The sequence below is a fragment of the Grammomys surdaster genome, unplaced genomic scaffold, assembly GCF_004785775.1.
Source record: "Grammomys surdaster isolate TR1022 unplaced genomic scaffold, NIH_TR_1.0 125769, whole genome shotgun sequence".
NCBI classification, from domain to species: Eukaryota; Metazoa; Chordata; class Mammalia; order Rodentia; family Muridae; genus Grammomys; species Grammomys surdaster.
In genome coordinates, this window is record NW_021620600.1 from 1,457,521 (window position 1) to 1,481,258 (window position 23,738).

At 49.0% G+C, this 23,738-nt stretch overlaps 2 protein-coding genes across 5 annotated transcripts in view; one reads left to right on the plus strand and one right to left on the minus strand.

Moving 5' to 3' along the window:
- The window catches only part of Abcc6 (ATP binding cassette subfamily C member 6), a 51,356-nt gene extending 37,080 nt beyond the window's left edge, over window positions 1-14,276 (minus strand). For all 4 annotated transcript variants that reach the window (XR_003714087.1, XR_003714088.1, XM_028788797.1 and 1 more), the window contains exons 1-7: window positions 14,169-14,276; window positions 13,127-13,309; window positions 5,986-6,111; window positions 5,743-5,871; window positions 3,011-3,136; window positions 1,748-1,809; window positions 446-577 (exon numbers count right to left, since the gene is read on the minus strand). Coding sequence is in view for 2 of the 4 variants with exons in the window: in XM_028788797.1 (XP_028644630.1) it covers window positions 446-577; window positions 1,748-1,809; window positions 3,011-3,136; window positions 5,743-5,871; window positions 5,986-6,111; window positions 13,127-13,309; window positions 14,169-14,204 (794 nt within the window). In the remaining 2 variants the exon portion in view is untranslated. The remainder of the gene's footprint in view (window positions 1-445; window positions 578-1,747; window positions 1,810-3,010; window positions 3,137-5,742; window positions 5,872-5,985; window positions 6,112-13,126; window positions 13,310-14,168) is intronic.
- Window positions 14,277-17,673: 3,397 nt separating this feature from the next.
- Window positions 17,674-23,738, plus strand: part of LOC114640031 (nodal modulator 1) — a 50,768-nt gene continuing 44,703 nt past the window's right edge. Inside the window, exons 1-2 of the mRNA XM_028788914.1 lie at window positions 17,674-17,950; window positions 23,258-23,347. Of these exons, the coding sequence (XP_028644747.1) occupies window positions 17,810-17,950; window positions 23,258-23,347 (231 nt within the window). The 5' untranslated portion in view covers window positions 17,674-17,809. The remainder of the gene's footprint in view (window positions 17,951-23,257; window positions 23,348-23,738) is intronic.

Here is a 23,738-nt window from a genome sequence, read left to right on the forward strand (position 1 = left end):
GGGGAGCAGAAGCAAGACCAGGCGGTACTAGAAGCCTGCTGCTGCTGAGTGCTCTAGAGACCAGCTGATGAGTGTTCTAGATGCCAGCTGATGAGTGCTCTAGAAGCCAACTGATGAGTGCTCTAGAAGCCAGCTGATGAGTGCTCTAGAAGCCAGCTGATGAGTGCTCTAGAAGCCAGCTGATGGATGCTCTAGAAGCCAGCTGATGAGTGCTCTAGAAGCTAGCTGATGAGTGTTCTAGAAGCCAGCTGATGAGTGCTCTAGAAGCCAGCTGATGGATGCTCTAGAAGCCAGCTGATGGATGCTCTAGAAGCCAGCTGCTGAGTGCTCTAGAAGCCAGCTGATGGATGCTCTAGAAGCTAGCTGCTGAGTGCTCTAGAAGCCAAGTGATGCTGAGTGCTCTTTGCCAGGCTCCGGCTTGAGCTCCAGCTCACCTTCCACTCACCCTGGCAGCGCACTGCAGCTCCTCCTCCACTCTCTTTCCAGCTGGGAAACGAGTTCTTCTGAAGAGTTTTCTCTCCCAAGCGACCAGAGGTCTTTTGGCCCCAGCAGTTTCCTATAGCCCTTCCATAGCAGCCTGTGAAAGAGGGGTCACCAGAGCAAGCTCCTCCTGCTGTCTCCATGTGCCATCTTGATCCCTGCAGGTAGCTGTGTGACCCCTGGGAAACCACCTCTGCTGGGTCCTGAAGGCAGTAGCCTCCCCTGGGGAACCCAGCTAATTTTTAAAGACCCCCTTTTAAAGATATGGAAAATAAAAACTACAGAATGCTTCATGGATAACTGGCACAGGAGAGAAACAGGCCCTCTCTGGAGTCAGAAGTTCAACCACCAGAGATCTTTCCAACAACTCGAAGGAGAAGCTCTTGTTCTCACTAGGTCCTGCCCAGTGTCCCCGAAAGGCAGCAAACGAGGGCAAGCAAGCAATAGGCTGCTCTGCAAATGGTTAATTGCCTGGGGGTTCTGGGAGCAAGCAATGTGACAGTCTGGGTGACATCCCAGTAGGACACAAAACAGACAGCACAGCTGACTGGTGGCTGTGTTTGGGAGAAGGGTTGAGGCCCCCAGTAGAGCTATTTGGGAAACCCCTTTTCTGTAGGACCCCTGTGGGTCCAGAGCACTGTGCCCTCCATCTCCTTAATAGCCACCACGTGTCTGCCCTGAGCCAGGTGCCTTACACACTGTTGTTCTCTCAAATCAAAGCAGTCTGATTCGCCTGAGGTCTGACTGTGCCGAGAGCAGGTAGGGTCCTGATGGGTGGCTGTGGTGTTAGTGCCTGGGAGACCAACACTATCAAGATGCTTGCTCTCTCCTTCAGCCTGGGATCCCATAGAGGGTAGAGACTTGGCCTTTTAAATCTCACTCCTGGGGCTTAGCATGCAGTAGATGTTTATTTAACACGTTAAGTGACTGAAGCTGCATAATAGATGTGATTTTGTTCAGCACCTGCTATGTACACACTGAGTACATTCTATTTGATAGAGGTAGAGTTGTCCCCATTTTACAGAGGGCAAGACTGAGGCTCTGGTGTGCCTAACAAGCCCACTAAGAGGCAGAGTCAGAGTTCAAGGTCACATCTTCCTCTGAGGAGTGAACTGGGAGGTCATATTGAGAGGGATATTCTGGAAAGCAGCTACGAGCTGGGCAAAGGAGGCGTGAGTAAGGCCAGGAGGAAATTCTGTGGAGATGAGTGGGGCTGACAAGCGAAAGCAGGTCAGGGGGCACCATCCCAGCCCTATACCTCACTCACCCAGAGGCCCACCAGAACATGGCCTTGGAGGGAAAGGAGGCTTCGGCCTCTGGACACGGATTCTGGAAAAGACAAAAGGCCAGGAGGAACCAGATGTGATGGTGTCCACCTGTTGTCTCAGTACTTAAGCTGAGGCAGGAAGAGAACGTAAGGCCACCCTGGGTTATATGGCAAGGCCCCATCTCAGGGAAAAAAAAAAAAAGACAGGCTGGCCTTGGTCTCACAGACCACAGTGAGTGGTGGTCAAGGGCAGAGAGCCAGATCGAGTGACCGTGAGTTTAGTCCCAGAAGAATGGCAAAGCTTGATGTCTCCTTACCAGAGAGAAAGAGGCATCAGTGAGCAGAGAGCTCCCTGGGAGTCAAGGCAAAAAGGGCTAGAAGGCCAGGCATGGTGAGTCATATCTTTGATTCCAGCAGTGGGGCAGGCAGATCTCTATGAGCTCAAGGTCAGCCTGGTCTACATGTTAAGTTCCAGGCTGGCCAAGGATGCATAGTGAGACTGAAAGGGCCAAAGGGCTAACGGTGTCAATAAGTAAGAAAAAGAGTTACTCAGAAGAATAGCCATTACTTGGCTGAGACCAAGAAGTTCTCAAACAGCCACATGTGGTAGGCCACATGCCTATAATCCCAGCCCTCTGGAGGTAGGAAGATTGCTGTAGGTTCAAGGCCAGCCTAGACTTAACTAGTGAATACCAGGCCACTCTGGACTTCAATATGAGAGCCTACCTTAAAAACAACACAAAACAACAACAGCAACAGCAACAAAACTCAAAGCAAGGACCATGTTATGAATTTGAGCTAATGGGGCCCAGTGATGGAGTGTGTGTGTGTGTGTGTGTGTGTGTTAGAAGGAGGGAACACTGAGGGCTAGAACTTCCTGTTTGTCCCCCTTTAGTGTGAGGAATTCCCTCCACATGGATCCACCCCCCCTAACTGAGCTGCTACCATACCCTGACTGACTGACAATCTCTCCAAGTGTAAGCTAAGATAAGCCCCGCCTTCAGATACTTTGTCACAGTGATGAGGCAGTAAGCGATCCACCAGTCATAAGAATGATGCATTCTGTGACTCCGAGGCCCTCCTGCCTTCCCAGTGCTGAGATTACAGATGCCCCCGCTGGGCCGTGTGGTTCAGATTTTGCTAAATGGCTGAATGAATAACAGCAGGACGACATGACTTGTGTTCTAGGCTAACTCCCTTTGGTCACATGCTGTTGTGGACGTCAGAAGGGTCTGGGGATAAAGGACACTGTGACTGACTTACCAATGGCTGGGAGTCTTCCGAGAAGAAGGGTGGCTGGTCCACCAGACAGGACAGCACCAGCTCTGCCACAACCAGGGTCAAGCACAGATAGGTGGCCAGGTGGTCGAGGGGCTCCTGGTGGAAGCTCTGTGGGGGACAGAGAAGCCCCACTGAGCCCAAGAGAAAGTCGGGGGTCAGAATGTGAAGGGGTTCCAGAGGTCTGGGCTGAGGCTGGACATAGTTCCTGGGGCCTGGAGCAGTTTCTAGATGGGAACCAAGCCCTGGTGCATAAAAGCCTGGTCCTACCATTCCTGGTCATCCTGGCTCACAAGATGTCATTGCATATTCCAGACTGTGTGAGTCACAGTCCCTGGGACAATAACACAAAGGGGCGCTGGGCTTTCCTCCTTTCTCCTTTCAGCCTGTGGTGGTTTGAACAAGAATGAACCCCATGAGCTCACATATTTGAATGCTTAGTCACCAGGGAACAGGCACTATTTGAAAGGATTCAAAGGATTAAAGGGCGTGGTCTTATGGGAGGAAGTTTGTCACTGGGGGTGGGCTTTGAGGTTTCAAAAGCCCCTGACAAGCCCAGAGTCTGTCTGTCTGTCTGTCTGTCTGCCTGTCTGTCTGTCTGTCTGCCCGTGGATCAGGATGGACTTTCAGCTCCTTCTCCAGCTATGTCTGCCTGCCACCATGCTCCCTACCATGGCAATAATGGATTAAGACTCTGAAACTGTAAGCCAGCCTACAGTTCGATGCTTTCTTTTATAAGAGTTTCCTTGGTCTCTTCACAGCAATAGAACAGTGGCTAAGACAAGCCCTGACCTCCCATTCTCTTCCCCCTTGGTGATTTAATTAATATCTACTCTGCACTGGGTTCTTTGCCATCTCACAATGTCCAACCTGCCCTGCTCCCCACTGGGCTTCTGTTTTTGAGACTGGTCTCATACTGTAGCCTGGGCTAGCCTGGGTTCGTGATGCTCCTCCTGCAGGCAGGAAGTTCGGGTGTGAGTGAACCCATCCAACTTCTGTTCTGGCTCTGTTGTCTTTGTTTTTCAGATCGTACTCAACTGGATCCTCCTCTCCTCCCCACAGTGACATTTCTACCACTGTTTCGATTGGAATGAAGGAAGGAGTGAGTAAAGCACAGAAGGGAAGGGAGGAAAGGAAGTGGGGAGGAAGGCTTTCTTTTCATCAAACTGATTAGTTCAGATGTTTGAAATAAATACAGAGGCATGAGAACATGGGGGAGGGAGGCAGTGTGAAGAAGAGAGAAGTGTATCATGTTGTTGTTGGTTTTTTGTTTTGTTTTGTTTTTTTTCGAGACAGGGTTTCTCTGTGTAGCCCTGGCTGTCCTGGAACTCACTCTGTAGACCAGGCTAGCCTCGAACTCTTGAACTCAGAAATCCGCCTGCCTCTGCCTCCCAAGTGCTGGAATTAAAGGCGTGCGCCACCGCCCGGCGAAGTGTATCATGTGTAAGTATGTAAGGTAAGTGTACATGTACCTGTGGAGTGACCTATACAAGTGTGTAATGTGTCAGTGTGTAGGATGTATATGTATGGTGTGTGTATGCGTGTGTGTGTGTGTAGGATGTGTGTGGTGTGTATGTGTGTGTAGGATGTGTGTATAGGATGGATATATGGATATCTGCAAGTGTCTGTTCTTCTGTGTCCCGTCATATATAAATGAAACATTCTGATGTGAGAGGAGTGTGAGAGGAGTGTGAGCGGACTGTGTCCATATGGGGATGTAGGATCATGGAAATTTGTGTTGCTAAGCCAAGTACATTTGTGGATGCTGTTCCTTATGTTGTGTGGGATAAGCCGGGCACAGAAAGATGGCTGTGGTATGACCTCACTCGCAGGTAGACTTTTGAGAAACTGCCTTCTAGAAGCAGAAGGTAGAAGAGGTCTTACTGGAAAATGAAGAGGGGATGCAGGCAGGAAGGGCAAGGAGGCACTGATCAACCACCTGTGTAAAAAGAGCACTGTCCTGCGGTCCTGTCATACAGGAGGGTGACTGTCATTAACAATAATAAAATGCCAAGCATAGTGGTACTCTAATCTCAGCAAGTAGGAGGGTGAGGCAGGAGGGTCAGAAGCTCAGTATCACCCTCCTCTACAGAGTGAATTTGAGGCTAGCCTGGGTTGTATGAGACACTATCTTGAAAAAAATTACAGTATTGGATTGACTATTTCAAAACAGCTGGGAGAAAGGGTTTTAAATGTTCTAAATCACAAAGAAATTAGCACCGCCCCGGTGATGGGGAGGCTGACTGCCCTTATTTCATTGTTATTCAGTTTACCCATGCATGAAAATATCACACTGCAGGGCTGGGAGATGGCTCAGCAGTGTTTGCTGAAAAAGCCTGCAAGTTCAAATCCCAGCAACCACATAAAATGTGGGCGTGGCTCCTGTCCTGTGGAGTGGAGACACAGGATAAGGTCAGATCGCTGGCTGCCAGTCTAGCTCCAGGTTCACCGAGGGACACCGACTCAAGAGAATAAGGCAGAGGGTGGCAGATGTAGACACAGCGCACCCTCCCCTGGCCTCTGCACACACAGCCATGCACATTCACACGTGCACACGGCACACACTAAGCACACTGCATCCTACAAACGGATATCATCACCATGTATCAGTTCAAAACAAAATCAAGCCCATGGGATTGGCAGTACTTATGGGGGAGGGTGTTATGTGTGGGAAAAGGTCTGACACTGCTACATAGGTTTCTCCAGGTCGCACTCACCCCTGCAGAGGCCTGTTGGACAGTGTTGATTACTGGCAAGAGACAGCAGAGCAGCCAGTACCCAAACAACACCCCGGATGCCCGGACTCCCTTCTTTCTCTCCATGTGGATCAGGAAGGTGGCAAAGCTCTAGACAAGAAAGGGTGAGGGGCAGAAGGGCAGGCTCCCACCTCCCTCACACTCCCACACCGCTGGGAAGAAGCTCTTGGGAGCAAGCCAGGCTCCTGCATAGGCAGTGGTTACCATGGTGGTGAGCCACACAGTAGGGTGGATGAGAAGCTCTGGGGCCTGGGGCAAGCCCTGGTGGATCCTCCACAGAGGCACGGCCACGTTGAAGGTGTACAGAAGGATGAGAGCAAAGCCAAGAACCTGGAGGGAAAGCAAACGTGAAGGCACACTGGAGAAGACCTCATTTGCCTGACTGAGGGCTCTGTCAGTGATGTCACCCCCTGCTCGGGAGGCATGGAGACCCATCCTGACCTTCAACTCTCACATCAAAACATTCTTCAGTAGCTTGAGTTGGTCCAGTGTTTCCCAGGCCACAGGGAAGCTGGAAGTGTATGTCGGGGTGAGCTAGGGTTGAAGTGAGAGACTCTAGCTAGGTGAAGAAGTTTCCTATGGATGCCCCTGTGGGATGAATGGTCCTGCTGACCGTTTCTGCCTTGAGGCAGGAGCTGCCTAAATGTCAGGTGGTTGCTAAACACAAGTCTCCATTTCAATTGCTCTTGGGAAGGTGATATTGAAACCCACCTGACAGCCCCAGATGCTCTCTGTGGACACTTTCCCGGGTTAGCTAGCTACAGCTGTACCATGGTGCAGCTATTAGCCCTCTGCTTCTGTCTTTTTGGAGAATTCTTTCAGCACCCAGATTTGTACTGTCCCCCCTGCCATGGTATTTTGGTGGCCTGTATGGGGATCTTTCTCCTCTCCTGGCTTGGCATCTTTTTGGCCATATTTGTGGCATTCAGCTAACAACCCACCAGCAACTGGAGGTCTCTGGCTAGGTCAGTTTTCCAGTGAGACCGAAGGTCTGCAGGCTGTGATTCCACACCACTACCACCCATCATGGTACAAATTGAGAAGTTCCTTCTGCTTCTTTCCCCTCCCCACCCTGTCGAAAGCCTTACTTCCTGTTTGCAATGGATAGACCCTAGTCAAGGCTACACTTTGATGGAAACTGAAGGGGCGGGAAAAGGGGGGTGGCCAGCTGGAATCTGAGAGGGTGGTGGTCACTCCCCCTCCTTCCAGACGTCACCTCACTTTCCTCACTCCGTTTATGTTGTGGTAGGTGGGCAGCAGTAACTGGACTCGATAAACCCACAGGTATGGTGAGAACCCCTCTCTCTCCTCCCTGTCCTCTTAGCTACTGCTGCTCTTGAGAGCAGAGAGGGAACAGAATACAGGGCTGACAGTGACTGAGCCCAAGTTTTCCTATTTCTGTCCAGGCTTCCAGGCTCGATTCTCTTTCTTATCTTCCAGTCCTTGGTTTTTTGTTTGTTATTGTTTGTTTTTGACACAGGGTTTCTCTGTGTAGCCCTGGCTGTCCTGGAACTCCATCTGTAGACCAGGCTGGCCTTGAACTCAGAGATCTGCTGCCTCTGCCTCCCAAGTGCTGGGATTAAAGATGTGCACCACCACTGCCCACACCTGGCTATCTTCCAGTTCTTGACTCCCAGCGAGAAGAGTGTCTGGTTGGTGGCTGCAGCTCCTCCTAGGCTAATCTGCATATCCTGTGGGAGTACTCTTAAGGCTTGCTGTCCTGTTCATCCTGAGACTGCCTGTGCTAGATCTTCTGCCTCCCATTCAGTAAGTGGAGTTTCTTCTTTCCTTACGTGAACCCAGACTGCTCATCTGGATACTTTGGCCCTGGGCTGTAGATTAGCCTGATGACTGTAGACAGTTTGGCCATATGTTGATGGCCCTGTGTAGGAGGGATGTCCCTATAGAGAGGTGCCCCAGTTTTTCTATGGGTGAGCAGAGTGGTTTGTTTACCACAGAGGACACCTCATAGAAACACCCATTCACAGGCAAACCCATCATAAGACAGCCGTCTTCTGTTCCTCCCAACTCCCCACTGTGCTGCATGCTTAACAACAAATTTTATGCTCAGACTCTACAGAGAAGACATTAAACCAACCTTGAACTCACAGATCCACCTACCTCTGCCTCCCAAGTGCTGGGATTAAAAGCATGTGCCACCACCATCTGGCTTAAAAAGAAAGCCTTTAAAAAATTTAAGCAACAATAAAGTCCTCCTGAGACCCACAACAAGCAAGAACCTTAGAGTTTAGCATTGTAGAAATGGCAGGGGTGGGGTGTCAGGGTTGGGGGGTTAGGGGTAGTTTGTCTGCAATATCAGCGCTGGAGAGGTAGAGGCAGACAGATCAGAAGTTGAATGTCAGCCTGAGCTACTTAGCAACTTGCAGGCCAGCCTGGGCTTCATGAACTACACATCTGTCTCAAACAAACAAACAAATAAACAAACAAAAAACCCAACAAAGCAAAAAGTATAAGTAGGTAATCTTAATTTGTTATATTATGTCACAAATGTAATTTAGATTCAACCTCCTTTTAGTAAGTTAGTAAATGTCTTAAGATGCTCTAATTATGATATTAATAAGAAGAATAAAGCAATAAAAAAGAAAACCAATGAGCAGAAGAGAATCTAAGTGTAAGGGTATGTTTTGGGTAAGGAAGGTTAAAGAACGAACATTAGCTTTGGATCAGGAAGCCTTGTGTATGATAAAATTAGATTTTTTTCCCCTGAGGTAAAAATGATTTGTTGCTTCCAAAATAAAAAGTGAAAGCTGAGGACAAACCCGAACAGCCTAAGCATCCTGCAGAAGGGCGGGGCAAGTCACAAGGACGAGCCTTCAAGATGGAGGGAGGGTGATGGCCAGACACACTGTCAAGTTCCAGGACACAGACATACAGCTGAAACACACCGCTTGGCAGAGCTGAGAGGAGCTCTTGAGACACTGAACTGCTCTTGGCGACCTTACAGAAAACAAACTTAAAGAACAAATGTTTGCGCGAGAATCTTACGTTTTGTAGGAACTTTCTTACCTGGCTTTTAACTACTTGAAAAAAATGATCATATAGAAGTTTATTAGAAAGCTGTTTGTTTTGGTGTCCACATTGCCTAAATATTAAACAAAAGTTAAAAATAAAACCTATTGCTTCCTCAACAGTCCTGGGAAAACTCTGCTGAGGGGTCATAAACCAGAGTTTAGAGACGAGAGCCAATAAGGATCGCGACAGGCAGGAAGGACCAACGCAAGGTCAGCTAGGACATGGGAGATGGAAATCCCTCCTCTAACAAGGCCCAGCAACTCTGGAAGCCACTTTCTCCTCCTGAGCAGCCAGGCCACGGATGTAAGAGGTTGGGCTCAAACCAGAGAACACCCTGCAAAGAGGCAAATGATTAGAAGAGAGAGGTCCCCTGCATGTCTAAGGGAAGGCACATCAGATGAGCAGAACTATGTTCCATCCACAGGTGACAAGACCAGTATAGAGAAAAGTAAGAGCAGCCCCCATGAGCCTTCGTTAAAGGGTTAATGTGTGCCCCTCATCATTAATGATATTATGATATAAAACAATTCCACCAGATCCTGACCAGAATTCCTATCCAAATACAGTTTAGCTAGGGAGCAGGTATTCTCAAGGGTTTTAAAAGAGCCACCTAAGGGCTTGGGCTTCAGGTCTAGTGTCTTACTGAGTACACGAGTCCCAGGGAGACAAAGCCCTATTGTAACTTTAATTTTTTTCAAATCCTATTTTTAATGGTTCTTTAAACACTTTAACCTCCCTTTTAGCCCACCACCCACTAGAGGCAGTGGAAAAGACAGGATATGGGGTGGGGGAGGAAGTGGACCTGTTTAGAAATGTTCTTTGAAGTAACTCTTGTCTGTGTTGTCTGGAAACCGGCAGTTCAGTTCATAGGTTAGCAGTGGCAGCTCAATCTTTTCTACTCACAAACACTTCACTGATACACCAGCAGTCCAGTTAGATAGAGTCAGGATAGCAAGCATGGATCAGCACTGGTGACACGACCTAGCAGAGACAGCCAAGCCTCAGCCTTGGCAGAAGTCAGCAGGAGGGACCAGGAGGGATGCCAGGAGAAGTTCTCGGCTGTGCCTCTCTCAGAGAAGATGGAGACAAGCATTGCACAGCTAGCTCTATAAGCAAGCCACACTCAGCCTCCATCACTGTCTGTCGAGTCCTATTTATAACCCTTCAAACATCATGTGTCCTCCACAGGACAGCACATGTGTCTGTCTCAGCTGACGTCACTCTGCCAATCAGCCTGAGTCCGCAGAAGCAGCAAGAAACTGCAGCACACCACAAGTTTTTTGGTGTGTTTCTCTCTATGGAGTCCTGACAAATGGAGCCAAACTATGCAATGTGAGGTGGACCAATACATGTGTGTTCTTAGGAAAGAATCCTTCATCACGTGCCTTTCACGTGCTTGCTTTAGCAGAACATCCTCTCTCCTGTGTCTGCTTCAGTGAAACATTCCTTCACAAGTCGGCCTTAGCCTTTCACACCTGTGTCCACTTCATCTAAATCTTCCTTCATGTGTTTGCCCTAGAAAAACACCATCCAACTGACTTTTCAAAGAACCCTTAAGTTTTCACTTCACCCTATTTTTCAAAAAGCCTTCCAGATGAGATGCATGAGGCCATGCTGGAATGACAAGCCAACTGAGGACTCACACTTCAACTTCAACATAAAAGGGTTTACACTATGACAAGGCCAAAGAGAACTTGTAGGCCAGCCAACTTCAGAGAAGTAAATCTATGGGTCTAGGACACACAACTCCTGTTTTAAAGTCATTCAAGAGGGAGACCGAAAGCATTAACACTTTTATCACACTTGTGTGTGTGTGTGTAGGTGCCACATGCCACAGCAGACATATGAAGGTCAGAGGGCAACCTGTGGGGAGAGTCATTTCTCTCCTCCCACTATGTGAGCTCTTGTGAGACTGCGTAAGGGTATCCTGGTTCATGGCTGGGCATGGGCCTAGAACCCCAAGACTCTACGTGAGAACCAGCAGGAGTTCGGTGTGCTCCCAGAACCCAGGGTCCTGAAAAGCAGTCTAGTCTCCATAGAACTACATTGTTCAGTCACATAGGCCATTACAGCCCCTCCCAAAGTGCACAGGTAGAGGGTGTGACCACAGGCCTCAGGCCCTAGGGATTTACTTACTAATGAAGGCCAGAGGGCGGAGCAAATTAAGCATGCCTCCCCAGATCCTCCCCCGATCCTCCCCCTTTCTCCCTCCCTATTTAACTCCGGACTTCCCTGAGTTTTACGGGGAGGTGGGAGAGGGGGTACGCCCAGATCCATCCACCATCTGCCATGACAATAAACCCTTTTGAAACCAAGGACTTCCTCGTGTCATTGGGGCCTGCCGTCACCAAAGCCCCTGGCTGCTGGAACCTTAGACGTTCCTCCTGCATGTGGGACCCGCCAGTGTGGAAACCCACTGGGACTCCACCGCTGTGGCCTCTATATATTTTCCCACAAGCTCTGAGGCTTGAACTCAGAAAGTCAGGCTTGGTGACAAGTGCCTTTACCCATGAGGCATCTTGCCTGCCCCCCCTTTTAAATTGGAGAGAGGTCTCATTATGCAGACCTAATCATCCTAGAACCTGCTATGTAGACCAGGTTGGACTCAAACTTGCAATGATTCTCCTGCCTCTGCCCCCCCCCCCAAGTGTCCTATCAAACACATCCTTTCTTAACTGCCATGGAGATCTTCTTGGGATATTCTGTTCTTTAGTCAAAACAAATCTGCTTGGCTCTGAATAAACTCACTCTGTAGACCAGGCTGGCCTCGAACTCACAGAGATCTACCTGCCTCTGCCTCCTGAGTGCTGGTATTAAAAGTGTGTGCTACCACTACCCAACTCCAACTTTTATACTGGATCAAACTGGATAAAATCTTCCAGATGACTTGTTGTCAATAAACTGGTTGTTGTTGTTTATGCTGACAGACTCACATCCTCAGCCTAACCAGCCTTCATATCCCACCAAAACACATGACAGGGTATTGCACCCATAAGACCCACAACATCACCTACAGGAAGTGCTTTTCAGAGTCTCCAAGCCCTCCCCGAGGAGCCTTCACCACCTTGTCCCTCAGAATGGGCCATCCTCAGCTCGGTCCCTCTCATGAACATCTGTCAGACTAGCAGGGACACATCACCTCTGCTCAGCTTGAAGAAGCCACTTAAGATGGGACATTCACCCCAATGTCAATGGTTTGACATGGTCCTATGTGTTAGAGACGAAGTGTAGATGCCAGTTTGGGGTAGGTGGAAACACTGAGCCATTGTCACTAAAGGCAGGACCATCACAGTCTCAAGGACAAGTTGTTGCCAACCACCAGCTCCAAGATACTACAGTTTGGTCTGATTGTCTCTGCAGACCTCCCTCGAGGGAAGCTGCCCCTAGGATTCCTGACTCTCTGCTGTGGCTGGACTAGAGCTTATCCAGTAAACTCTATTTCTGCCTTTTTTTCCTGTGGTAATGATTACGGGCACGGCACACTCATGGGTAGGGTAAGCTGTAGTCTCTATTGGTCGGTCCTGGAGACGGCAGGGCTGTGGGATGGTTCAGTGGGGGATTTGATGAAGGCATGGGAAGGCTCGTGCTTGTGATGTCGGTGTTTATCGAAATGGTAAAACAAGTGTAGAGCAACTTCGAAAATGTTCAGTGGGACTATCAGGCAGAAGACATGAAAACACGGGTGGGACTGGTCGGAGGTGTGGCTCAGCAGTGAGCGTCTGCAGTGTAGGCGCTGGGATCTACCCCCAGTATAAAATGGAGTAAGATAGTAAGGAGGGGAATGCTGTGGTCATGCCTGTCATCCCAGAAACTGGAAGAGGAGGCAGGAGGGTCAGGAGCTCAAGGTCATCCTTAGCTACAGAGTGAGTGAGAAGCCAGCCTGGGCCACATGAGACCTTGTCAAAAAAAAAAAAAAAAGGCCAAAACACACAAAGTACCTGCTAAAGTTACAAACAAACAAACAAATAAACAAACAAACACAAAACAAAAAAACCCACCCACCGTTCTTGTGCGGCTCTAAAATTACCATTTGCACCCCAAAATTTCCCACAGCAAATGAGAAATGCCAGGCCACTTGTAATTGTGTGTGAGAGTGAGTGTGGATTTGCACAGTCACAAGATCTGTTTGTGAGAACTTTGACCCGTGGGTTTATCTGTCTCCTCTTCACTATTGATCTGTTTGGTTAACCCCTTCCCTTCCTGCCTCTGTCCCATGCTCTTGCTGATGGGAGGCATGGGGTCTCTGCCAGGTTCTAGTCTGCCCCGACCCTGCTACCCTCCCCACGCCCTGGTTCAGGCTCCCCATGGCTACCATCTTGATTTTGAAGAGGTGGGACATCCGGAGGTAGCATTGGCCATGGCGATGGATGTAGAAAAGGTAGATGGGACCGAGAACCCAGAGGTACATGGGGGGCACCCAGCTCCCAGCAGTCCGCAGGAAGCACAGGCTGAGCAAGTGATAGGCTACAGGTTCCTGCTCTGTCTGGTTCCAGACCTGAAAAGAACATCGGGAGACCTTTAGGATGTTAGCCACCTGAGTCCCAGTCTTACCTGTCCATGGGGACAGACTGCATGAAAATATTCCAAGCCCTAGTGTCTTTTAATTCCCAACGCTTTTCAGTCTAACATCAACTCCGTAAGGCAGATGAAGTTATCCTGACTTAGCTTATGGGGAAGTAGAGGCCCAGAGTAGGTAAGGAACTTGCCTAATGCTGCTCAGATGGGAAGCAGTGGTCCTGGGGCTGACTTTGAACTTGTGATCCTCTGGCCTTAGTTTCCCAAGTGCTAGGCTTACAGATGAGTGACACCACATCTAGCTTGGCTGTTACTCATTATAAGAACTCTGGTGCTACTGTCCCCATTTCATAGACCAGTAGACTGAGGTACCAAAAGGGAACTGCCCCATTTGTATCCACACATGCAGGAAGTGACAGAGTCAATTCTATGCTCTTCTCTGTCAAGGAGGAATACTGTGTGTTGCCTGAAGTCACCTAATCAGTTGTGCTCAAGTGCAGTGCTAAGCACAGAACAGGCTCTCTGTGAACACCATCTCTTTACTGCTAATCTGGCCCTGATCTGCTGGACTCCAGGCCATAGAATAATGTAAGGTAAGGACAGAAGAAATGTAAAAATGGGAAGGTTTGAGGCCCTATCCACTAGCTTTATGCAAATAACAAAGTCCCCAGTGGCTGGCAGGGGCTCTGCAAGAGCCCGGGTTTGGTGAAAGGGGTTTGATCTGTCACCTGGCTGCTCAGTGGCCTTATTGCTTCCTGAGGTCAAGGATTTGAAGTCAGGCTACCGTTTTTTCCCAGCAGCTTGGGACCAGAGAAAGGAATGGGGCAGATTGGACTCACCCTCAGGCCATTGCAGGGCTCTCCAGGCGTGGCCATTGAGTGCCCTCTGTTCGTCAGAGTCTGACTGTCCCAGAGCAGCCTTCAGAGCCCAGCTCCAAGCCGAGGAAGAGGCGGGACCGGGCAGGTTTGACTGGGATTGGAGCTGGAAAGCAGAGGCCCCAGGGCAAGGTCCAGCTGCACACAGAGGTGGAGCGGGTGCTTGGGGAGGTGAGTCTGGAATCTCTGAAAAGTGACGGGACACTTCCATGCTTCCTCTCTGTGAGAAGTCTCTCTGAAACTTCCGGCACACTTCGGACCTAGCAACCGCAGGCAGGTATTCTGCGGAAAGAACCAGGAGACTCAGTAACTTACGCCTCAGCAACATGGGACAGACATAGTCTAAATGCAGGCGCTGGGAAGAGTGAGAGGTGCCTTTGAAAAATATTTATGTGTGTATTTGTCCTTCTATTTATCTATTAGTTTTTGAGAAAGGGTCTCACAGTGAAGACCAGGGTAGCCTATAACTCAAGCCCCTGCTGCCTCAGTCTTCTGTGTGCTTTATTAAGAACCATTTTAATAAAGACCTTAGCATGAGCTGGAGAGGTGACTCAGGTGCTCAAAACAACCACTGCTTTTGCAAAGGACTGAGGTTGGGTTGCCATAACTCTCTTCCAGCTGCTCATCTGTAACGATAGCTCCAGGAAACTCAACACCCTCTCCTGGGCCCCCACACTCACGTGCATGCACCCCCACCCACGTACAAATGATGAAAAATAAAACAACCTTTGAAACGGTTTTGAGCAGTGCAGGTCACACAGCAATGGCTCAGTGAGTTAGTTGTTAGTATTGATGTCACCACTCAGTCCACGTGTTACTGAGCAGCAGCTGCGGCTGCTCCCCCAAACCACCACTGTGGACGTACGGCCTCTCAGTGCTATGAACTAGATTACAGCAGCAACAGGGTGTGAGGGGGTGGAGGAGACGGTCATTTTCTTTTCTGTCACAGAAGTCTTAAAGCAAGGAGTGTGGCTAAGGGTAGCATGGGTTGTGCCCCAGCAATGCAATACAGACAGGTGGACAGACAGACAGGCAGGCAGACAGACAAGTGACCCTGTGCTGTAGCATCCTGTTTACATAGATACACAGTGAGAGGTGTACTAAAGTCAAGGTCGCAGGGAACCCTATTTTCCTTTCCACTTTTCTCTTTGTGTAACGAGTTTGTATTCCTTCCAAGGTAGAGCAGAAAAACTGACCCCAGACAGGCCAACCCAGGTGCTCCGCTCCAGTGAGGGAGGAAGGCAGACCTCTGCCCTGTCCTCACCCTGTCACTTCTCTGGTCTTGCCCCCACCTTTTCCCCGCAGCCTCTCTTTGGCAGGGCCCAGGTGGGATGGGTTCTCCAGCTTGGCTTTGCCCTATCTTTTGGGGTTTCCTGTGCCCATAGCATGATGCACAGTTTTCTTTCAGCTGTCTTCTTCTGAGCTTTTGGCAGGAGTGAGCTCTCGAAGAATTCCCAGCTGTGTCTGAAAGGGGTGTGCGGCAAGCCTGGTGTCAGTGAAACGTCCACGTCCTCTCTGTTTGTTTGGGTCAGTTTTGGTGGGAGGTGGTGGCAAGGACAGAGAAGCCAAGGCCCTTCTTCCTGTAAGTGCTAGCTAGCTTTCTCCGCCACCCTGCTCTAGCCTGCGGCAGCTTTATTTCCTGACATAAAAAAAATTATTTATTCAAGTGTGTGAATTCATTTGAGAGAATGAATTCAAAGGGGATTTAACTGGATGAATTTCAGGCTTAAGAGGAAAAAACCCCTCAAAGTGTTTCTATACCAGTTAGAGTTGGAATCAAAATAGAATGTAAATATCTTTTTAAATATAATTATGAACTTAATATGTTTTGCTGAAGAATTAATATGTTTTAGCCAGGTAGGTGGTATATGCCTTTAATCCCAGCACTCAGGAGGCAAAGGTAGGGGGATCTCAGTGAATTTGAGGCCAGCCAGGGCTACCTAGTGAGATACTGTCTCAAAAACAAGCACAGCATCATTTGTAATGGAAAACCATGTCAACAGAAATACATCTTGATAATAAAGAAACCAAACCACAGATGTCATTTCTTTATATGCCTGTGTGTGTCTCAACACAAAGCCCATAGCTCTGGGGAATAATAGACTGTTCACTCTGGAACCATTTTGAGCCAAGGCCCAGGAACATAGATTCAGGTTACCTCAAATTCTGTCTTCCAACATGGAAGCAGTGCGAGGCCTCAAACCTGGGACAATGACTGAGGTGCCTATTTAACATATCAAAGCGGACCTGGCCCCCAGGTTCTCTCAGCATCCCTCAGCCCATACCTCTTAGGGAGCCTTCCTGGCTGGTGAACCCCACCCCCTATCCTGAACTCTCCAGGGCTGTACCTTTGGGCTTCCTGGCTGCTACACCTGGTTTCTCCCCTCTCCCCTTCCCCCTCCCCCTCTCTTCTCGTGGCTCAGGATCTTGTTCATTCTGGACTCTCCCAGATGCCCCTGCCTCTGGGTGTGCTCTCCCAGATATCTGAAATAAACTTCTCCTTCCCCACACCTAGAAGCAGTCGTTTCCTTTATTTTCCTCTTCCTTCCTCCCTCCCTCCCTCCCTCCCTCCCTCCCTCCCTCCCTCCCTCCCTCTCTCTCTCTCTCTCTCTCTCTCTCACACAGCCACGCACGGCCTCCTCCAGAGTTTTCCTTCACAGTGATACATGCATGTCAAGGTCAGAGGATGCTTGAAGTATCATTGTCAGGTAGGAAGGTAATCCCACCTGTTCTCTCCTTAGACTGAGCCCAAGGGTCCTCCAGTCTCCAGTGCTGAGGGTGCTGCTGCTGGTCACCATGGCTGCCATGGTTCTGGGGGTCAAACTCAGATCCTTATGTTTGTGACACAAACACTTTACTGACTGCCACCAACCCGAGACACCCCCACCCTTACTCTCTGGTTACCCTAGCACTCCCTATGTAATCCAAACAGGCTTAGGACTCATGGGAGTCCCCCTGCCTCAGCCTGCTGAATGATTATAAGTCACACCCAACTTACATGTGTGTCCATGCTGGGGAGCAAATTGGCACAGCCTTTAAAATATTTTACATCTTATTTTCAGACAGTGTCTAAAGTTGTCCGGGTTGGTTTTAAATTTGCTCTGTAGTTCAGGCAAGCCTTAGACTTGTCTGGCTAAAAACGAGATTTTAATATTCAGTCAAGCACTGGTGAGAGATGGGGATGGCGTCGTGGGAAGAAGAACTAAATAACAAGTTTCTACAGGGCTTTTTGAAATTACATCTGGCATAAAATATGTGAGTCAAAAAGACTTGGGACTTGTTGAATACGTTTATCAACAAAAAGCTAAGCTTAGCCTTGACCCTGAATCTGAAGTGGAAGCCTGTCTGGGCTGTTCCCTTCCAGAGGCTGCGCAGAGTCCTCCAGGACGCCAGAGGCGCAAGCGGCCGTCACTCCCAGCGGAGCGCGTGTCACGTCGGTCTTTCTTGGGGGCGTGGGTGCAGGGCCGCGGCGCGCCTGCGCAGAGCAGCTCCGGGGCGTGTCCTGGGCTTGTCAGCCCAGCGACGAGGAGGAAGGAGCCGGCTGCGTGCGGTGTGAGGGGCGGGACCGGGCGGGTTGCGGAGGGTAGGCACGCGGAGGTCGGGCCATGCGTGCGGGCCGGTGTGCCGCGGCGCTGCTGCTGCTGCTGCTGAGCGGCGTGGGACGGGCGATCGGCTCCGAGGACATCGTGGTAGGCTGCGGGGGTTTCGTGAAGTCGGACGTGGAGATCAACTACTCGCTCATCGAGGTGAGCTGCCGCGCGTGGCCGGGTGGGCTGTGTGAACCTTGGCCAGGCTCTCGGCTGCTCTGCACCCTTCCCCAGCCCGCCGAGGAGTGGGGGGCCGAGAAGGTATGCCCGACCCCGGCTCCCCCCATACCAGAACCCCTGAAACTCTAATCTGCCCAAACCATATTGCAGAACTTGGAAACCACACGTGTCACTCTCCGTACTCCAAACCCCAAGGTTCGGACTCCTGGTTCCTCCATTCTCCCTGGGATGCATTTAAAGATTCCCATTGTTAAGTCCTGACTTGGAACAGTGTAACAACCTCTGGGGCTGAGAAGCTGCCTCCCCTTCCCCACCTCTCCTTTTTAAAGTTGCCAGACACCTTGCATAGTTGCTAGAATTACACTAGAGATTTGTGAAGCTATTTTTGACTGAGTCGAAAGTTAATGTGAAACGGTTATCAGCCCGGTGGGATTCTGACCCAGAAAGCCTGTAAGAAGAGAGGGGTGGGCAGAAGTATACACGGGGAACTGGAGAGAGAGCTAGGCCAGATTTTCCCAAGGAAGGTGATAGTGCCCCCAGAGAAGGGAGGGAGATAGGAAGAGGTAAAGACAGGGGCTCAAGGAGGAGGAATGTGGGGGTGCCAAAGAGAAGGACACCCGAGGTCCCTTAGAGCTGTCCCACTGGCCACCTTTACCATGTCACTTGGGATTGGGGGAAAAGGTGAAAAGCCGTCCCTACCCTGAATTCCTGTGGGCTTAGCCTTTCTCCAAACCCCAGTCTGTACCTGTAAGATGTTGTTAGAGGTGACAGAACCCAGAAGCATAAGTTCCCGACGCAGAGAATCAGTTGTTGTCTTCCAGGCTTTCTGTGTACTGCTCCTCTACTTTGTTGACTGATTGATATTTTATTTTCTAATTTTTTTGAGACAAGGTCTAGCCTCAAATTCACAATATACCCAAGGCTGGCTTTGAACTCTGGACACTCTTGCCTCCTTTTCCCACAGTGCCAGATTTCAGGAGGATGCCCTGGTTCCTTCTACCTGTTTTTTTTTTTTTTCCACTTAAGGGCCCCTAGGAACTGCTGGGGACATGTCACCAGGTGCCATGCCACCTTCTGGCTTGGCAGCATTGGGCATCTCAGAAGCTGCCTTGGAAGGCTTTTCAGCTTGAGCTTCCTGCAGCTTTGGGAGGAAGGAGAGGACGGTGAGGGGTGCCCTCACCCCTAAGCACTAACAGGAATTAAGAGCGAAGAGAATAGGTTTTGTGGTTCATTGTGAACTGTGTTGCTCCAGCCCTAGGGCTCCTTGTCCTCCTCTCTGAAGCAACATTTCTTTTTGTAATCTCTGCTTACAACATCAGACATTTCATGCATGTAATCTCCGCATAGGGTTATGTTGTCTTTTTCTGATCTGTACTTCACAAGAGACTGGTACTATATGGCCCAGAGAGAATATGGTAGCCATGCTTTTGATTTTGAACGAATGGGCTTCTTAAATACATAGTATAGTGAGAATTTTGGTTTAAAAAAACACACAAAAAGTATATGTTTTTATTTTAATCCCAGGGTGGGATTATGGGGCTGCTTCAGATTGTCCCCAATGTCTGACTGTGACTTGCCTCATGTGCTAACAGGGCAAATTTTGCCAGCTGCAGATCGTTTCAGTGAGTGTGTGACATTTTGAATTCTGGAGACTCTCCAGAGGGTATATAAATGCTAGAGGTGAGTTGTTGTTTGGTTGTTTTAGATGTCCTGACAGTGAAGATCCAACTTGCCCCAAGGAACTGACTGGTCAACCCTAATCAGCAGGAAGTAGTCTAACAATGACTTTGCCCTCTCTCCTCGCTCTCGGTTTTTTTCTCCTGTCTAGTGTTAGGGGTTGAAAGGATGGAAGGAAAAGGGTGGAGAAGGCTGGGAGAAAAAAAGAACCTACAAAGTAGCCAAAGGTATGGTTACAATGTAGCAAGCCAAAGTAAAATAATAAATAGCAACTAGCAGATACACAGATGACAGCGCATCATCAGATTGAGTGTTCGAAACTTCCTTTGACTGAAGAAGTCAGCTGGACTCCTCAGTACAGAGAGTCTTGGATAGAGCAGGTTGTCCCTCACAACAAACAAGTAACAATGTATGGAGACGATGCCATCAAATCAGGTCCCTACAAGATCTAGCAAAAACTGACTGGGGAACTTGAAGTATCAGCTGGAGCCTGATTGAGCTTTCCCTCCGTGTTTGATTATCTCACCCCGGAACTTGTGGCTTCCCCGGGTACTTTTATATCATGGAATGAACAATGGTAACATCTGCTGGGAATGGTCCACCTTCCAGCTGTGCTCACTGATGTTTTACTTTTGGGGTATTTTGCTGTTCTCTTCCCTCCCTGTCACAGGGATGGGGCCAGCCAGTCCTTGGAAGACACTTTAAAACAAGCTTGCTTAGGTCTGACATGGAGAAGGGACATCACTGTTCCCAGAGCCAGCTTCTCATTGAGCTCAAACATCATGTGACAATTTACCAATATAGTATATTCTATAACATGTAAATAATATGGATATTTCACAGTCTTTTCTTCTCCTCCTTTTCTTCCTCCTTTTCCTCCTCTTCCTCCTCATCTTCCTTCTCCCTCTCTCTCTCTCTCTCTCTCTCTCTCTCTCTCTCTCTCTCTCTCTTCTTTTCTTTTGAGACATGCTGCCCAGGCAGTCTGGAACTTGTGATCCTCCTGTCAGCATCAGTTTTTTTTTTTTTTTAAGAATTATTTATTTATTTTATGTATGTGAGTACACTGTTTCTGTCTTCAGACCCAGAAGAGGGCATTGGATTCCATTACAGATGATTGTGAGCCACCAATGGTTGCTGGGAATTGAACTCAGGTCCTCTGGAAGAGCAGTCAGTGCTCTTAACCGCTGAGCCATCTCTCCAGCCCATCTCATCACTCTTTTTAGCCGTCTTCCCTGTTTCTGCCTGAGGTACCTTCTTTCAACAACTCTGTATCGGCACACACTGAAGACTTGTCCCAGATGGGGGATTGTAGTGCAGTAAAAGGACCAGACAGAGCTCTGGGCTTTGACCTTCTGTCCTTTAATAGTAGCCTGTAGAGCTAAAAAGAATTTAGGGGCTGGAGCCGTGGTTTGGCTCAGTGGTTAAAAGTACGGGCTGCTCTTGCAGAGGACCGGCGTCAGTTCTCGGTACCCACATGACGGTCTCCTACCGTCTGTAACCACAGCCATCTGGGTCTGACACCCTCTTCTGACTTCTGCAGGTATCAGGCAGCCACATGGTGCATGGATACCTATGCAAAATGCTCATCTACATAAAAGTAAATAACTCGTAAAAAAAAATTTACAGGTCCTAGTGGTGTAACAATCAGAATTCTTATCAAAACTGGGTTCTTGGATTTGGGGGATGGTTCAGTGAGCGAAGTGCTTGCTGTGCAGTATGAGAGCTCAAGGTCCCTCCTCAGAGCTCATGAGATTAAAAAGAAAATGCTAGCCTAACCTACTTGGTGAGTTCCAGACCTTTGAGAGACCCTGTCTCAACAGATAGGGTGGATAGCTTCTAAGGAGTGGCACCTGAAGTTGTCGTTTGGCTTCACACACACACACACACACACACACACACACACACACACTCACTCTCTCTCTCTCTCTCTCTCTCTCTCTCTCTCTCTCTCTCTCTCTCCTGATAAGCAGCCATCTTTTAAGCTGCAGGGCATGGCTTAGGTGGAGCAGGGACCCAGTGACTGCCTTGAGTGCAGCCTTCTGGTCCTGTGTGCTAGGGCATCTGCAGCCATACATCTGAATTTCTTTATGGCCTAGAGCAAATTCGTTTTTACGCTTAACTGAATACCTGGGTACTAAAGCAAATAAGTGGCCGTCCGGGCTGTGTGGCATGTAAGCCATAGTTATTGCCCATGAGTGTTACAGTCCATGCCCTGCCTCACGCTGCTCCTTCCAGAGTGTGCACTGGGCCTGGCTGCTTATATGTTTCCTAAGACTCCTTTGGATCTTATCTTTACTTTTGTCACAGAACATCACTTTTTAAAACATGTGTTTATGTGTATCTGTAGCTGTGTGCGTAGCTGTGTGCACATGAGGGCCGTGCCCTTAGAAGTGGGCACTAGGTCCCCTAGAGCTGGAAATGAACTCTGGTCCTCTGTAAGAGCTGCCAGTGCTCTTAATTGTTGGCTGCTCTCCAGCCCCAACATTCATATTTAAGATGGGTCAGGTTCTTTGATGTAATCTGACCCACATGTGTCTTTACAGATTGGGAAACTGAGGTTCAGAGTCATTGAGCCACTCAGGACAGCTTAGGGAGATAGCCTGTAACCCTCTGGCTGATGGTGTGGTGGCTTTTTCCTCCAGAGAGAGATTAAATAGAAGATGCATCTTTTTGAGTCTGAACGCTGGGCCTGGTGCTTACCACATTGCTGTGTGTCTGCACAGCCATGCTGAAGCAAGGTGTCTCTATTTTTACCATGGAGAAGCCCAGCCCCTGAAGGTATCATAGCTTTGTCAAGTTCACCTTTATAGAGGAGACCCTGGTATGGCTTTGTGCCTCTCCAGTGAGCAGTTTGTGCCTGCAGAGGCTCCGGATGCAGCAGTTGCAGGCTACTGGGGAGAGCGACGGCATTGAGGCTGTGACCTTTCACATCAGTCTTTGTTCTGTAGATGGCAGTGACGGTTTTAGGTGAATATTTCTCTAAGCATCTCGAATGCTACTAATGCAGGCTCCAGTGCTCATCCCAGAGCTGCTCCGGAGTCTGCCTCCTGACTTGTCCTTGCCTCTAAATTGTGCTGGTGTGGGACTTGAGGGACAGGGAACCATGGATTTAAAAACGTATTATTGTGTGTGTTCGTACATGCTGTGCGTGAGGCCACAGATGACTTTGTGAACTCAGTTCTTTCTTCCCACCCTCATGTTGGTTCTGGGACTTGAGCTTAGGTCTCCAGGCTTGTGCAGTAAGTGCCTTAGTGTCCTGCTGGCCTGGGAATCTGGATTTTCACAAGTGCCTTGCTAATAGCAAAATTAGAAAGTTTTAGACTCAGACATTTACATAAACAAAATAGAGACAACTACTGAAGCAAACCGAAAAGCTTCAAAGAACAAGACTTTTGGGGGTAAGTTGAAGGTGGTTTCAATAAGAAAAACGTAAATAGCATGATTCTGGGGTGCTCTGTCTGCTTTCCCTATGTCCCTGAATCTGTTTTAGCAGCTAGCCTGTAGTAGGTGCTCAGCTAACACAGGCTGATAGACTGCACGCAGGTGTCATGTGATAACTTATTCTCTAAGTCAATTTTAGAACTTTAGAGGTTTTTTTTCTCTTTCCAGATAAAGTTGTACACCAAGCATGGGACTTTGAAATATCAGACGGACTGTGCTCCTAACAATGGCTACTTTATGATCCCCTTGTATGATAAGGTAAGAGGTGAAGGACTTCAGTCTCTATGAGTGACTTTTATGATAGGAAATAATTAGCATGCCCAAGTGACAGTGGTGGCCCGGAGCATGGCCTTTCTCCAGTGGAATGTGGATCTCCGATGGTTGAGTGCGCTCAGTGGGGCTGCATGTGGTTGAGTGCGCTTAGTGGGGCTGCATGTCTCGGGCGTGTTTGGCAGTGTCTCCAGACATTTCCCATCACAGCCACAGAGGGGATGCTACAGGCAGCTTAGCAAGAGGAAGCAGGGTGAGCCAGATGCTCTCAGCGCTGCACCGTTTACTGCAGAAGTCATGTGTGCCACCATTGAAAGACTCGGATTCCATAGAACCTCGTGGTTTCTTTTAAGAAATTTTTCAAACACACTCATTTATT